The sequence below is a fragment of the Taeniopygia guttata genome, chromosome 5 (assembly GCF_048771995.1).
Source record: "Taeniopygia guttata chromosome 5, bTaeGut7.mat, whole genome shotgun sequence".
Lineage (NCBI taxonomy): Eukaryota > Metazoa > Chordata > Aves > Passeriformes > Estrildidae > Taeniopygia > Taeniopygia guttata.
In genome coordinates this window covers 48356291-48372179 of record NC_133030.1, presented here as the reverse complement: position 1 = coordinate 48372179, position 15889 = coordinate 48356291, and the positions used below count along the sequence as shown (strand labels likewise).

Genomic DNA, 15889 nt, shown 5'->3' with positions numbered 1-15889 from the left:
CTGTGAGATAAGGATTAGGAGGAGGGCAAAACAGGCTCAAAACCTTAAAGGGTATAAAGGAAACTTTATTAACAGAATTAAAAGATAAAATAATAAGAAAACCAGAAGAAACCTTCAGAACTCTTCTACTCCTCCCACATTATCTTTATTTTCTCACAACGTAAAGAGGCAAAACCTGGGACTTTCAGTCAGTTTTACCACCTCTGAAATAGTCTTTCTTCAGTTCTCTTAGGGAGAGGAGTCTCTCTTGCCATGCCATGGAGACTTCTCCACAAGAAGAAAAAAAATCCAAGAATTAAGATAAAAATAGCAAACTGGAAAAGAGTATTTTGGGGTTTCAAGCAGCCATTTAGAAGTTCTATGTCCTGATACACTTAGAAAAACAACTTTCCTGAAAAAAAATAATGCATTTAAAATAATTTAGGTAATAATTTCTCTTTTAAGATGCAAATTTTTTTAGGAAAATAGTCTTTATCTGAAGTGAAAGTATTTACCAATAAAGCACATGTGACAACATCTAGTCATGGTATGATGAAGCAAGAATCATTAATTGGTCGTGACATTCCTTCCACAGCTGAAGTCTACATAGGAATTGGGAAGCCTGCTGAGGCCACAGCATGTACTCAGGAAGCAGCTAATCTCTTTCCAGTGTCACATTATGTTTTCTACATGAGGGGGCAGGTGGCTGAACTTCGTGGAAATACTGATGAAGCCAAACGCTGGTATGAAGAGGCCTTATCCATTAATCCTACCCACGTGAAAAGCATGCAGAGGCTGGTAAGTCTTGAGCCCATGTTCATAAGCAGTGTCCTCTCAAGTGGTGATACTGTACTGTGAAGTCTTGACTTGGTGTAGGTAACCTGTAACTTGTGAGTTTGGGATCTATATTCCTATTACAGAATGCTTTGGAAACAGCCTTTCCTGGTATTTATTCTGTCTTTTATGTGTTGGGACATAAAAAGGATTTACAGGCCATAAGAGTATTTCAATCCTAATAGAAACCATAGAACAAGAAGCAAATTGCAGCTGCCTAATATTCATGCTATTGGGAAATGAAGGTGGCTTATGGTAAGAGAAGACTTGGATACTGTAGCTGGATACTGTACAGGAAAGACCAGTCATTTTTGTATTCTGAAGTAAAAGTTAAATTCATAAAATTATAGAATATTCTAAGTTGGAAGAGACCTACAAGGATCATCAAGTTCAACTCCTGGCTCTGCACAGGCCATTCCAAGAGTCACACCCTGTGTCTGAGAGCCTTGTCCAAACACTTCTTGAACTCTCTCAGGCTGGTGCTGTGACCACTGCCCTGGGAAAGCTGTTCCAGTGCCCAGCCACCCTCTGGTTTTTCCTGATATCCAATCTAAACCTCTCCTGACACAACTTCAGGCCATTCCCTCAGTCCTGTCACTGGTCACAAGAGAGAAGAGATCAGTATCTGCCCCTCCTTTTCCTCTCACAGGAAACTCTAACTGCAGTGGGGTCTCCCCTCAGTCTCCCCCAGGCTGACCAGACCAAGTGACCTCAGCCGCTCCTCACACGGCCTCCCCTCAGGGCCCTTCACCATCCTCATTGCCCTCCTTTGGATGCCTTCCAGTACCTTTATATCCTTCTTACATTGTGGTGCCCAGAACTGCACACAGCACTCGAGGCCACACCAGTGCAGAGTACAGCTGTTTTCTGCATTCTGCATGTTTGTTGATTACCTTTGCGCTATGTGATTTATTGGGTTTTTGAAAGGTAGAGAATCAGTCTTGCCCCCAAATGAATGTATAGGTCTAAGTACAAAGGTACCTTCCCCAGTATAACATATGTTTGTTTATATACTTCATAGATACATACATGTATATATTGTGTGCTTACCATGTTAGGAAAATTACTTTTAATCCTGTTTTCTTCCAGATAGAGGAGAATAGAACAGCTGAAATCAGCTTCTTACCCAATCTTTTTGTTCAGAAATAGAAGCCGGTTTCTGCCTAGGTACTTTTGAATTATTCAGAGAAATTTCTTGTGCTTCCCTGAGGGAAACATATGAGACAAAAGATCAGATAGGAAGGCAGCACAGAGAAAGTTTTTCGTTTCACCTTTTTCAGCATTTCAGGATATTTGAGCCTGCTGACAAATGCCAAAAGATTCCCTTTCCCGAAGAAGCAGGCAGTCAATCTAAAGCGGTGCAACTCAGTGAAAATGAAAGCTCATGTTTTGCTGGGTGTCTTTTTGCCCCTCCTCTGAATGCACCTTTGAATAAATAGGCTGTAAACACACTGTGCTCTTCAGAATGACTGAGAATTAGCTGCCTAAGAGACACGTGAGATGAAAATTATTTGGCTTCCAATCCAGGTTTCCTTTTTATGAGATTTTCCATTTGAGTCCTATCTTGAAGGTAACTTCTCATTTCATTGGATTGGACAGTCCTTTTTAAGGATTCTTATAATTTAAAATTTTGTTTCTGTGAGCTTTTTCAACTGTTTCACACCTTTTCTGCAGTAGGATGTTGTTTTGAGTAGATTCTGAGAGATTTATGCTGCTTAAATACAAATATTCAAGATGTATGCTATAAAAATACTTGTCTGTGTAATTTCATGTAGGAGAAAGTACAAGCCTCTCTATCCTTCTTGACCTTTTGACTATAGCAAAAACTATTTTAATGAGGAAGCTTGCAGTGTTTACACTTGCCTATGTCTACAGATGAGTATCTGTACATCCCAACACTTTGTGTATATTTACCTATTTATTATAAAGAAATATGATCTCAGTGGCAAGTGATCTATTGCAACAGCAGTGTGGAGGTACCAGCCTCTATGACAACAGCTGAAACATTAACTTCTAATATTTGTATTCACAATTCTAAACTGACAGTTGGTTTATGAATGAAAGTTCTGTGCAAAAACTGTTATTTTCTGTAATTAATTTGAAATTTTAAAAATATTTGATATGGCTTTCTAGCAATGTTTAGAAAGTAATATCAAATGCAACTGTTTCCATATAAAAGTTACCTTAGAGCCTATATTTATTTAATAAGTTTTGGTGAATTTCCTTTTGTGGGGCAAGTACTGAGTATAAATCATAGTAGCTTTATGCATAAAATGCAGCAAACCGAGTAAGATTTAAAGATGGCATGAATTCTAGCATGTGGCATCTTAGTATCTGTATCCAGGCCTTTCACTTTTCCAAGTGAAATTACTTAAAATATTTGAACCTGAAATCAGTTTGCAAGGACTTTTGTTTGTTTTTATTGAAATTTTAGAATGAGTGACATCTATTGAGTGACACTCAATAAAATTTCCTGATGCTAATGGTTTGGAAATATGAATCTTTGATTTTAGAATCTTTGTAGTTGTCCAGAGTGGGGAAAAAAGCAAAATAAAATGTATGTTTCAATTTGTATTAACAACAATAGCATATTGGGAATAGGAGTTTTTTCCTTTTATAATCCATCCTTTTAATGATGTTACATCACTCTGGTAAGAAGGATTAAAACCTAAACTTAGAAAAATTTGCTATTTTTCATATAACATTTCATACAATATTTTCACCATAAGTCTCTCCAAGTACCTATTCCTGAATATGATCTACAGTTTCTACACAGAAGCAATGTTAATTTAAATTACTGTGTAAGTAAAGACCAGAAAGGTTAGTTTGTGGCTTCAGAAGTGTTTTACTTCTTCCAGTGAGTTACAGCATGTGCTGTGCTTTGGAGTTTCTGCCAAAAGACTGTTGCATTTGTCTCTCATGCAGACTCCACATTCTATTAGTGTGACCATGAAGACTCTGCAGAAGTCTAGTGTATTATCTGAATTAAATGACTTTCTATTGGCTGGCATCATCATTTTTACAAAATTGCAATATTTTTAAAGAAACAGTTTCTTACTCATTTTGCTGCTGTCTCTAAAGTCTTCACAGATTTACTCCTGTTTCAAGAAAGATACTAAAATGAAAACCAAGAGATCTTGATGATGATGTGGAAACTGGAGAAGTTAAGAGTGATGAAAGAGATCTGTTTGCCAACAAAATGATAATCATAAATGGGAGGGTTTGATGGGGAAGGTTTTTACCTTACTAATGAAATGCCTAAGGCAATGTAACACCAAATGCTGGAGTCTTAATGCATGAGGAAATGAAAAATGGTTTAGCTGTATTCTGCTCAATTAAACTAGGAAAATGGAGCTGCTTGGGCCATACTGTTGAATTACCTATGATGGGAGCTATTCCAAAGGAGAGCTGGCTGCAGGGGCAGCATGTTCATGTTCCTGCTCACTGCTATTTCCACCCCTTCCAAGATGTTTGGGGGCTTATTAATTAAATCAGCCCAACAACAAAACTAGCTTTTTTTCAATAAGAAATGCTGTTTAAATTCTCTGCAGTTCCTTGTGGAACAAAATTATTATTTCCTGTACAGTTAATGTTTTAATTCATACATTCATTCACTTTATTTTGTTGAGCAATGCTCATTTTAAACTCTGCCTTGTTCTCAGGTGCTATTTTTTACTGTTTGTCACTAACTGAAATTTTCTCCAAGCCAGAGGTTATACCAACTTGCTATTTGGCTAGCTCTGACTGTTCACAAGATGTCAAAAGGGAAGCAATAACATGTCAGTATTAATTAGGTGTTCTTTACAGAATGCAGCAGCAATTCTTTTGAACAAATGTAGTGTCCTTTCTTCTTTTTAAGGTTTGTATAGTGCACTCAATAAAAACAACATGAACTTGTGTTCTAAAGGTTTGAAATGCTTTGGCTTGTTTTCTGTATTTCAAATAATTTTTTCTCACACCGAATGAAATTTAAAATTTTCTTCAATTACTTAATTTTAAAAAGATGAATTACACTTTAGTGTCATATACCTATGGTTATCACCTTCCTGATTTTGGTCAGAATAGATTTATTTATACAACTTTCTCCATCTCACTACTCTTTATCACTACCTCTAGATTTCTGCATTATTGCTGCCTTCCTGCTTTTTTCATTGTTTTCCTCCCCTGGGAAAAAAGGAATAAACATTCTTTTATCTTCTGCAGTCAGAGTGCTGTTGTGGAAAGTAGCCCTTACTGCTGACGTCAGGAAACTCTTGAAACAGGGCATCATTCAGTAATGCCTGAAATGGCAACGAATATTTCAATCCACTGTCCAGGAAACAAATCTATGTATTCTCTCTCAGGATGAAATTTTCCTACTTAAATGTAGCTTTGAGATGAAATAGGTATCCAGCATTTTCATGCTGTTATAATCCCAGAAGACTGTAGTATTTTCTGAATATCAAAAAAACCCCAAAAAACCAAAAAAAAACCCACCACCAAAACAAAACCATAGCACTTGCCAGTTAATGTTATTAGTAACTTAGATTCTAAGAGCAGAAAACTAAAAGAGAAAGTGAGAAATTACTTAACAATTTGCTCATGTAGAAATTAGTTTTCAGAAAGCCATATCTTAGGGACTTACATTTCCTACTTCACACTGTGAGATACCTGTTATTTTCCTATATATGCATAGCTAAACCAGATCTCATAAGGCTTAGATTAACTACTATGTGTGCTTTAACTCTCAGTTATAAATACAGTTACTTATTTCTTATTGTACTATACTGTCTTCTTATATGTTTTTTTCAACTCAAAGGCACTGCCAGAAAGAAGTCTGACAGTGTATACGGGTTGTGTGTGCTTGTGAGCCTGTCACAGATGTTGAGTTGACTGAAAAAAAGGAAAAACAGAGAAGACTTTAAAACATGAATTCAGAACCTGTGTAGAAGGGGTCATGGGAGTTAAGGAAGAGAAACACAGTCACCCAACTAACTTTTTTCTTTCAGTAATTCAGTGTTGTCATCTGGAGAACATTCAGTAATTCATTTTATTTTCATCCTCAGGCCCCTGCACAGTAAAATTGTTGGTTTAGGCTGCACAGATTTGTCCTAGGCACATTATGCTGGTTTTCATGGGGGGTTTGGGTTGTAACTGATTACTACAGAGCTAAATGCTGATGCCAAATCTCAGTGCTCATCTGACTCACTCTCTAAGTGCATCCTTATGCACAGGGTGGTTGAAGAAGAATGGAGAAATAAAGGTCATTGGTTTTGTTAGATTTGTGTGTAAAATGTTGTGGGTTTGTCCTTCAGAAACTTCAAGATCATTCCACAAAAAGTAGAGAAAGCAAGATACACATTTGGCCAAAACCTCATTGCTCCATACAGAAGGCATTTTACTGTGATTTGACCACATTAACCATCTAAATATTTCACGTGAATGTGTTCTGTACCCTGAGAATACAATGGCCATTCTGCTTGCATTATAAGCTGGAAACCATTGAGTTCAAGTGACCCAAGGACCATTTCGATACATTTTAAATAGTTCATCTGTTGTGAGTCACTCACAGGCTATATTCTCTTCTGTCATGAAAATATTATTTCCCCTTTTAGCCTTACAAGAGAAAACCATCAGTGCTTTATGCAGTAAAAAATTGCATAAAATCAACTTGCATGGCCACTAGTGCTTGAAGGATATTACAGTGGAAATCAAGGTGAAAAATTAGGGAAGTTTTTTTCCCTGTTTGTTTCAAAGTTACTTTATTTTATTTGTTAATGTTGAGATCAAATACAGCAGTTAACTACTTCATACTGACTTGGAGACAGATTAGTAGAATTTCTTAAGTCCTAAATGCTTTATCTGAATTTCACAGTACTCTTTTAAAGTAGATCTATAGATGTTCAGTATTTGACAACAATAACTACTACAAATCTAAGTTTAAACTAGAACCTAGTTGCTCTTTTGGAAACAGAAAGTGACTGTAGGAATTTACAGCACTAATTTTGTTTATAGCTTGAAGTGCTGAGCTCTCATTTACTCAGGCAAGACTGTGTTGATTCCCTGAGAACTGTTGTTCTGTAAGTGGAATTATGGGGCTGATGGTATTATAGGTCTTGCTTCATAACCAACTTTCTTTTTACAGTACTCTGTATTTATTCCAGATGGCTTAAAGCAGCTGTGACAGGAGCAGATCTTTCAACAAGAAAATACTTCCATTCTTGGATGCTTTTCACCCTGTGAGAGCGAGCTCTCTAAGGTCTCTTCAACTCCTGGGTGCTGTCCTCAGCTGTCAGCTGTCAGTACAAGTGGAATTCTGCAGCTTGCTTAAATGGTTGTTTGGTTTAGACAATCTGAGTAGCAGAAGATGCAAAAGGCAATCTGATTTTGTGCAGCACGCACAGTGGTTGCATTGAAAGGAACTGGACTCATATGGAGAAGTGAAGCTGTTGAGGTGTACTATTTTTTGAGAATCTAGTAGCAATGGTTAAGGCAGCTTTCTGAATACAGAGGGAAACTCTGTGAAATAGAAATCCCAAGAAAGTTAATTTAAAAGTAGACCAAAAAAAAAAAAAAACCCAAAAAAAAACCCACCACCCTGAAATACTTAAAGACTCAGAAAGCTGGGTTGGGTGTTTTTTTTTTTTAAACTTTGGGGGAGTGTTTGTTTGGGGTTTTTTGTTTTTTCTCTTTTTTTGATTGCTGGGTTTTTTTAGCATAAGGATTTTTGCCCACAATCTTAGCTTTAAATTTCTGTTTTCATGTTATCTGTGTGATAGATTTTTCCACAGTTTATCTATTCAGGCACAGCTTGCCAGAAACCATTTTATCACTTCTGTTTGTTCCCATTTTAAAAAGTGGAAAATTAATTAGTGGCAGATGCTGGCAGAAGGAAGGGATGCTTTGGCTAGAGTTACTGCTCTTTATTTGGCAGGTCACGAATAATTCCACTGTTTTTATTGTATTGTGTGGAACTGATAAAATTTCACCCATCAGATAATTCATGACAATTTGCTGCTGAAGCAGGTCAATCTGCAATGTGCAGTATTACTCCAAAGTTCCTTGTCTTTGCTTGGAGGATTTTAAGAATCTTTGTTTCCAGTTTTTGAAATACAAGTAGTGTTCATCTCAAGCTTTGATTCACATCTTATAGGATAAAGTCTTTGAATTGGGTTCTGTTATCAAAACTGAGGTATTATTAATTCACTTAGTATACAGCAACTATGAATCAAATATTATAATTTGGGAAGTAGCAACCAAGTATAGTTTCAAGTTAAGGGAAAAATCCAAGGATCACGATGGCCCAGTCTGGAACAGGGCTTTGGTTTTCTACACATCATAATAAAGCATCTGAGGCAGGATTCCGTGCCCTACACTGTTTCAAGTAATTGACAGGAACAGGAGCATGATGAGATAGCATTTGTGTAATAGTGACAGTATTTCAGAGGCACATGTGAGATGTGTCCACTTGCCAAGAGTTTGTGGGGGTCTCACATCCTTGGAGATGCTCAAAATCTGACAGCCCTTAGCAATCCACTGTAGGTAACTCTGTTTCAAGTTTGGCTGTAGAGAATCTTAAGTACCCTTCCTACTTCTGTCATCCTGTGGTTCTAGAAATGCAAGCAAGGCAAGCTTTGTAGATAGAGGTAATGATTTGTATTAGGAAAGATGACAGGAACACTTGTCTGTGGACAAAGTCTTGTTACATTTTACTGTTATGCAAGACTTACTTTATTTTTACCAGTGGTAAAAATCTATAAAGCACAAATTTTTCTTTCTTCTCTTGTTTCCATGGTACATTACCCATAGCAATCAAAGAAGGAAGGTGCAAGAGGTGAATACCTTTCTCAACTGATGTCACTCATCTTAACTATGTGCATATAAAATATAACATGTATGTATCTGTACATATATTCTGTCCTACAAATCTGCGTTAGTATTTTGGATACATCTTAATGTCTTTGCATACAAAAGTGTCAGTAGCAAAACAGTGCAATTGAAAAGCCTCAGTTGGGACCTCCAGAAATTAGGTTTTTGGGCTTCTGTCTCTCTGTTTTTCTTAAAGGTTCAAGTATACCTTAATGATCTGCACTGAGGCTCCTACAGACAGGCACGTGTCTAATATTATTTAAAGAAAACAAAATATTTATTACTCTTTACTGTTATTTACATGGGAAGTATCTCTTTTGTAGTACTAGGTAGAGATGATAAAGAGTCAGCAAAATTGTAAAAGCATCTGATCACAGCATAATGAAAATTTTCCTTTGTCAGGCTTTTTTTTTTTTTTTTTTTTTTTTTTTTTTGGGTAGGGTTTAGAAAGGGTAATTCCTATTAAAAGTCTTTCCAGAGTCTTTCCATCTTCTTATGCCTTTTACCCTCTAAAGGGCCAACTACATTGACAGCTGTGTTTTGTTGACATCCCTTTTCCTCTGTGCCTTTTTTCTGGGTAACTGGCTGCCTAAAATAGAATGTAAAACATACAGATCTATACTGATCAAAATAATATTAACAAGGATGATTAATTTAACATAAGGAAAATGTCAGTAGTCTTAGTAATTCAGGAAATGGCCAGGAGGCCTTGTGTCAGTAAAGTGCTAATAGTTGTTCTTGATATTTAAGTTCTCCTTATTTTCAAAAAAAAAGGGCAAAAAGGAAAAGAGAGAAGGCATGGAAAAAATTGAAAATGTGTGCTCTTCACTGCTATCCTCTGTAGTCTTTTACATCCCTTTTCATGGATACTTGCTGGTGCTTTTTTTGCATGGATCTCAAAAGTTCTATCTTTATTTTGCTCTGTGTAATTGCCTTTCAATATGAGAATTGCTTTGCAAAACACTTTTTAAATTAGGTCATTCTGCTGAACTATGCACTGAGCTAATTATGATTATTTTGCTTCCCTGGACATTTTTGTGCTCATTGAATTTATTAAAGTATAGCTGGGGCTGAGAACTTACACAGCAATAAAAGCTATGTAGCACCTGGTATGCTTTGCTTGTAGGTAGCATCTGGCATCTAATCACTTACAATTGAATTTCATATAATTAATAAAGAAATAATTTTAAGAATTGGGGTGGAGGGGTGTAAATATAAAGAATGTGAAAAAGGCTTTGAGAGAGTAGCCATCCTCATCTTTAAATGAACAAGAGAGATTTTATTTTCCTTCTCCCAAGAAAGGTTCTGTTGTAGAATTCTGCAGGTGAGAACTCTTAAGCTACAGAACATTTGAAGTCTGCAATCATCTACACATTCTCTTTTTTTTTTCCCTTTTCTTTTCTTGTGCTGCATAGCTTTGTAAATTGGTGAAATACAAGTAAATGCTACCATCAACAGCAATCTGAATGAGATAAACCATTCCATGTGGCTTAGTTGAGGTGGTGAATAAATGTGCATGAGAAGCTTGCAGCACCATTGCCAGGTGTCTGAGCCCTGACTCTTCTTTCTCAGTCTCTCTTAGAAAAGCCTATTATTATAAAATGGTTCAGGAGTTATCAGTGCATGTATTTTGCTATAAATCTCATGCAGTTTTCAGGTCCATTTCTATGCACTGGTTAAATAATCTTTTGCTTTTTGCTTTGTATTTGTCACAGGGGAGCTTTACTTATTTTGGCAGAAGATATTTCCTGCTCTTGAGAGGACCAGAAGTTGCCTAATCAATTATAATTCTTTTTTTCTGACTAGGAACTATAAACAATTTGTTCTTGAAAACTGTGCTTTATCTTATCCTTATCATGCAAAAGGTAGCTTACCTTAATGCAAAACTAGAGATCTGGAAGCAATTGTCCCCCATGAAATGATTTTAATCCTCATTTTTGCAGAGTTACGTCAAGCAGCTGTATTCCCCAGATAAGTTGTCTACTCTTAGACAACTGAACTCTTGTTCAGAGTTTTTTCTGCAAATCCCCAGTCTGGAGCAGTCTTATGTCTCTCTCTCTTCCTCTTCAGCTCATCTCCTTTTAAATTTTATTTGAACACCTCTTTTCCATTTGCTGAAGCTTAGCTTCTCTGCTAGCCAGTGTTACACTTGGCAGTAATTCCCCTGCTCATGAGTCTACTGTTTAAAGATGACTTGCACCTTGCACTTCGGAAGAATTCAACCAACTTACTATATGTGAACAGTGTAATATATTTTCTCCAAGATTAGATTTCTTTTAAAATAGACTGTGTTTTCTGTTTTTTTCATCTAACTTGTGTTAGATGGAGTTAGGGAATTGGCTGTAAGGTTAGTGATGGGCTATTTTTTATGTCAAGTTATTTGTTTAATCTAGATTAACAAATTAATTACAGAGAAAGCAGTTATTTCAGGGAGCTTTAATTTCTGGGAAAATCTGCAGTGGGTTTTGTGCATCTCTGAAAACTGTTTATTTTGAAGGTGTGATGATTATTTTCCCATTATTAATCCTATTAGAGTATATTTTCTTCAACAAGTATCAATAAATGGCATGAAGAAAATTCAGAAAGCTGCCATCTCTTGATTTCTCTCTGGCCACTTTGTGTACTTCATCTCACTGGAAAAGGGCAGTGTCTTCTGAATAAAAGTGACTGCAGATTTAGAGTTATTAATGCTTTTAATGCTACTTCTGTCATGGTAAACAACCTAGTTAATCTGAGGTGGTTGGAAAAATACATCATGAATGAGACTAAGTAATGATAAACTTGAAAAGAGGAAGCTGTTTTCATCTTTCATCTCTTTTTCAGTCAGCAGTACAGTGTTAATCTGCACCTTTTACATTTCGATACTAATATGTGTGGAACTTATAGAGAGCCAAGAGGTAACAGTTTCACCAGTTAATCATTACTCTAGTCTGTATGTTTTGTTAAAACAGTAGCTTTGCAAAAAACTCTTGGCATTTCACAAAAAAATACCATTAGTTACAGTTATTATATTTTCAGGCATGACTATTTAAGCATCTGAGGAAATTTGGAAGAATAAAAAGTAACTGGCTAACCGAGCATCTAGAAGTGTTGTGGCAACTAAGAGTTGGTGTGTCAGAGAGTAAGACAATAACTCCAGGCTTTTTTACTCTTTTTCTAAATCAAATATTTAGATATTTTAAAAAGGTTATAGTATTTTTTTCATTGTAATTTTGAGTGCTCAGCGTGTTCAGATTCAAATATGTGTGGCCCTGAAGCATGTATTCCCACTAAGAAATGAGGAAACTGAAGTATAGGTGCTGTGACATACCTGGCTTTAAATACAGTAAAAACCTCCTGATTTCTCATTCTGAGCATCACATTCATGGAACTCACATTTAATTCCTGTGATTATTCTTTCCAGTGCCTTTACAATGTGAAGAAAATAATTTTCCCCATAGGCATCTCCAATGTCAATCTTGTATCAGTATTCCCCCTGCCTGTTGAAAGGAGCCTGTGGAGTGTCTTGTGGGTTTTGATTTGCAAATGATTGGCAGACTTTAGGAGGACTTTCCCTTATGATGTTTAAATTTAGTACTCTCACTGATGAACCTCCTATTAAAATGTAGATTATTAAATCAGTTCTATCATTGTAAATTCATGATCAGTGAAAATTATATATTTGATAGTTCTTGCCTTTGCATGCAGTTTAAGTGAAGGGATCTGTGGCAGTTCCTTGATAGTCATTCAGCTCAGCCATGTAAAATGAAGCCCTTGTGTATATCATTCACTTTCAGTACTCTTAAATAATATATCACCTCACTTACCTACATCTCTCTTTCTCCCAGTTCCCTTCCTTTATGGAAGATTTGTCAATGTTGGATTTGCTCAATGAATATATTACTTCCCAAGTCATTGCAGCTGAGATGCTTGGTGCAGGAGATGTCTGCTTGGATAGCAAACAGATTCATAAGTACCTGAGGCATCAGTACTTGTACTGATTGTGATCATGTTTCTGTGATTAATTTTTGCTCTGGTTTTGAGAGCTCAGTTAAACATTGCACTGTTTTTTAGTAACATACTTTTATAGGTGATAAAGGTAAACTACTTCCATAAATCTTTGTTTCTTATCTTACATTTTTACTTGGTAGTAAGATAAAATTGAAGAAAAGTTAACTTCAAACCAGAACTAAATATTAAGTATGTGGATATAGAAATCTAAAGGAGAAAGGATTGCTGCTTTTATACAATTGTTTTTTATTATATAATGGTTAGTTTTTCTTAGATGTTCTGTTCAGATCTATGCCTTGGTGCATCTTCCTACAAGTGAGAATCATACCTGGGTTTGAACAAAAAATGCTTAAGTCTTGTTTATGTCCTTGGAGAAATTGAAGACTATTATAATCCGTAACTTGAACTGGTGAGCACAAATGTAACTCTGGAATGTTTATTTGTGTGTAACCAGAGTTAGTTTTCTCTGTTATATTGTTTGTGTGCTTATGTAATTACCATTATATGCAATAAATACTGCTTTGAGTAAGACTTCTCAGGCCAGCTTTTCCCTGAACAGGGATAATACCCTCTGGGGAAGATCAGTCTGGTAAGAAATGGCAAACCATAACTCTGTGCTCCTGTTCTGTGATTGCTTGGGGTAAACAAAAGAGGGCTGCTTAATACCTTGAAGTGTGTCACAATGGTTGTAAGCATATACTACTGCCCAGATGTTGAGGTTGATTGTAGTTTTGTACTAAGATGCCCTTATTGGAGTCTTGGGAAATTGAGAACACTTTCTGCTTCACATTGCATTACAACTTCTTTCTGCTAATCTCTGATGTGTAGTTTATACATGTGTGTTTTTTTCACACGAGTTTGAGAAATCGTGTGTTGTGGTAGATGCTGGTGTGATGCTTCAAGGAAGGCTTCTGATGCTTCTGGCTTTTAAGAAATAGCCCTTAAATTAGATTTGAAGTTGATTTTAGGAACAGCTTTTCTTTCTTAAGAGGTGGTACAGAATTGAAGTCAAAAGAAATATTAGGAAAACACTGAGTTAAAATGGAGGGCTCATATTCAAGAGCCACGTATTTATACATAAAGCATTTGACCTGGAAGAAATCTTCAGTCTTTTAGTACTGCTCAGCTGAACAAAGCAAAGCAATTCATTTGCAAAGCACTTATTTGGCAGAAATATGAAAACATGCACATTGTTCACACTGTTGAAAGCTAAGCCCTGCAAGGAAAGACACTATCCAGAACCACTTGAGCTTTAGTAGGTCCATTGGGATGCAGCTATTTTATTATTTCTAACTTTTTTCTAACTACTTTGATGAAAAATCACGAAGTTTTTAAATGCTTTCCTGTTTTTCCAGAACTAAACTTTTTAAGTGAATTTACAAATGCTTCTTTTATGGGTGTGTCTGAAATTAACTTGTGAGTTCCATTTTTTTTTCTGGATTCTAATTAAATAGTCTTTAATCAGTGATGATGAAATGATCTGTTGCAACTCACTGTGTTCAGTCTTCCTCAGCCACTACTAATTGTAATGTAAACTGCACTGTTTATGTCTCACACATTGTACTTACTACTTACGACCAATATCCTTAGAAAATCATGCATACAAAATCATTCTTTAACACTTTTGTTTCATCTGGACAGAAGAGGGAATGATGAAAAAAAAAAAAAGGCTTGTGCAAATATTACAAAAATAGAGGCAGGAGGAAAGACTACCAAGACTTTTTCACTATTTCAGATTTTTATTAGGTATCAGCAAACACACAAGAGTGAGTGTGTGTAAATTCTCTTCTGCAGCAAAGTAAGACACAGTCATTAGAAACCCAAACGAGGCTTAACTGCAGTCAGTGCTGTTAAAAGTTGATGTTTTAAAATTATTCCAGAACATAACATAGTGTATTGGGCTACATTAGCTTATTTAGCTGTATTCCTGCGTTGCATAGTATGTTTAGATGAAATAGTGAATTATGTGTGATGTAAAGACCTTATCTGTAAAGGGCTATAGAAATAACAAAACATAATGTGGATTCAACATTTCTTCTGTATAAGATGCAGTGTGAAAATGGCTTCAAAGCTCTAAATCTACATGGACAAAGGTGGTGTTAGGTAGCACTTTGGAAGAATGCTTGCCATCTAAGAATACTTGGCATCCATCAGAAGTGATCTGACCCACTAAAAGAATGGATTTTGCCCTGGCTTCTGAATTAAAATGTCTCTGATAGTAAGTGGGTTTTGCTAACTTAAAATAAGTATTTTAAAGTAAAGACACAGTTTTAGAAGTACATCCTCTCATTAAAAAAAAAACAAAACCAAAACAAACAAACAAAAACCCAAACAAAAACAAACAAACAAAACCCAAACAAAAACAAACAAACAAACAAAAAAGAAACCAAACAAAAGCAAAACCTTATTTTCTAAATGGGTGCAAGTAATAAATTAAAGCAGATATTGTCATATGTTTACAAATCTTCAAAAGATGAGCAGGCGAACCTCTATCAACTGCAAAGCCATTTCAATTTCCATTTTTTCATGGTCCTTGTTACAGTTTGTCCTGACAGCTGACAATAGCTTCTCTGGGATTCTGTCTGTTTTTAAATTTATGGCCATTTGAAAAGGTGATAGCCACACTAGCATTGGAACAGATGGCATTGTGAGGGTCATGGACCCAAAGATTTAGCAGAGGGCTATGAAATGCTATGACACAAAGACAGTCTGTGATGATGCTTTGCTATAGTAATTGAATGACTAGCCACAAGCTGGTAGGTTACAGTTACCAGAAATAACTGGTTCTGATTTAAAGTATGAAATGCTGTCAGATCTATTAAAGTAATTGACACATCAAACTTAATTCCCTTTAAAATTGTGATATGATAGTATGAGCAGCTGGTGATCTCTGGAAAATAAATGAGGTAGTTTTAGTTTGGCCATCCAAACTCACCTCATTTGCTGCAGAATTAAAGCCTAAGCTTCAAAAATTTAGGGATGTGTTATGAGTAGGTGTGGTCTTTCTGCAGTGTGGATCACATTTGAGTTCATATAAGATTTATATCTGAATATTTTTGTGAAGATAAATCCATGGATGTTTAACACAATAGCTGGTAGGAAATGTTTGTATCTCACCTCAGACTCAGCAGCTCATTTAAGTTCCAGAATTCCCACCTTCCCCACCAAACCCTTGCTGTAGTTCTTATGCTATGAAAATCCCTTCCTTGAAAAGGGGAAGCTGCTACTCTGCATTTCA

At 36.0% G+C, this 15889-nt stretch overlaps 1 protein-coding gene across 4 annotated transcripts in view; it reads left to right on the top strand.

Annotated features, from left to right (window-relative positions):
* The window catches only part of TTC7B (tetratricopeptide repeat domain 7B), a 120021-nt gene that overhangs the window by 91787 nt on the left and 12345 nt on the right, over window positions 1-15889 (top strand). For all 4 annotated transcript variants that reach the window (XM_072930336.1, XM_030274846.4, XM_030274845.4 and 1 more), the window contains one exon: window positions 575-777. In XM_072930336.1, coding sequence (XP_072786437.1) covers window positions 575-777 — 203 coding nt within the window. The remainder of the gene's footprint in view (window positions 1-574; window positions 778-15889) is intronic.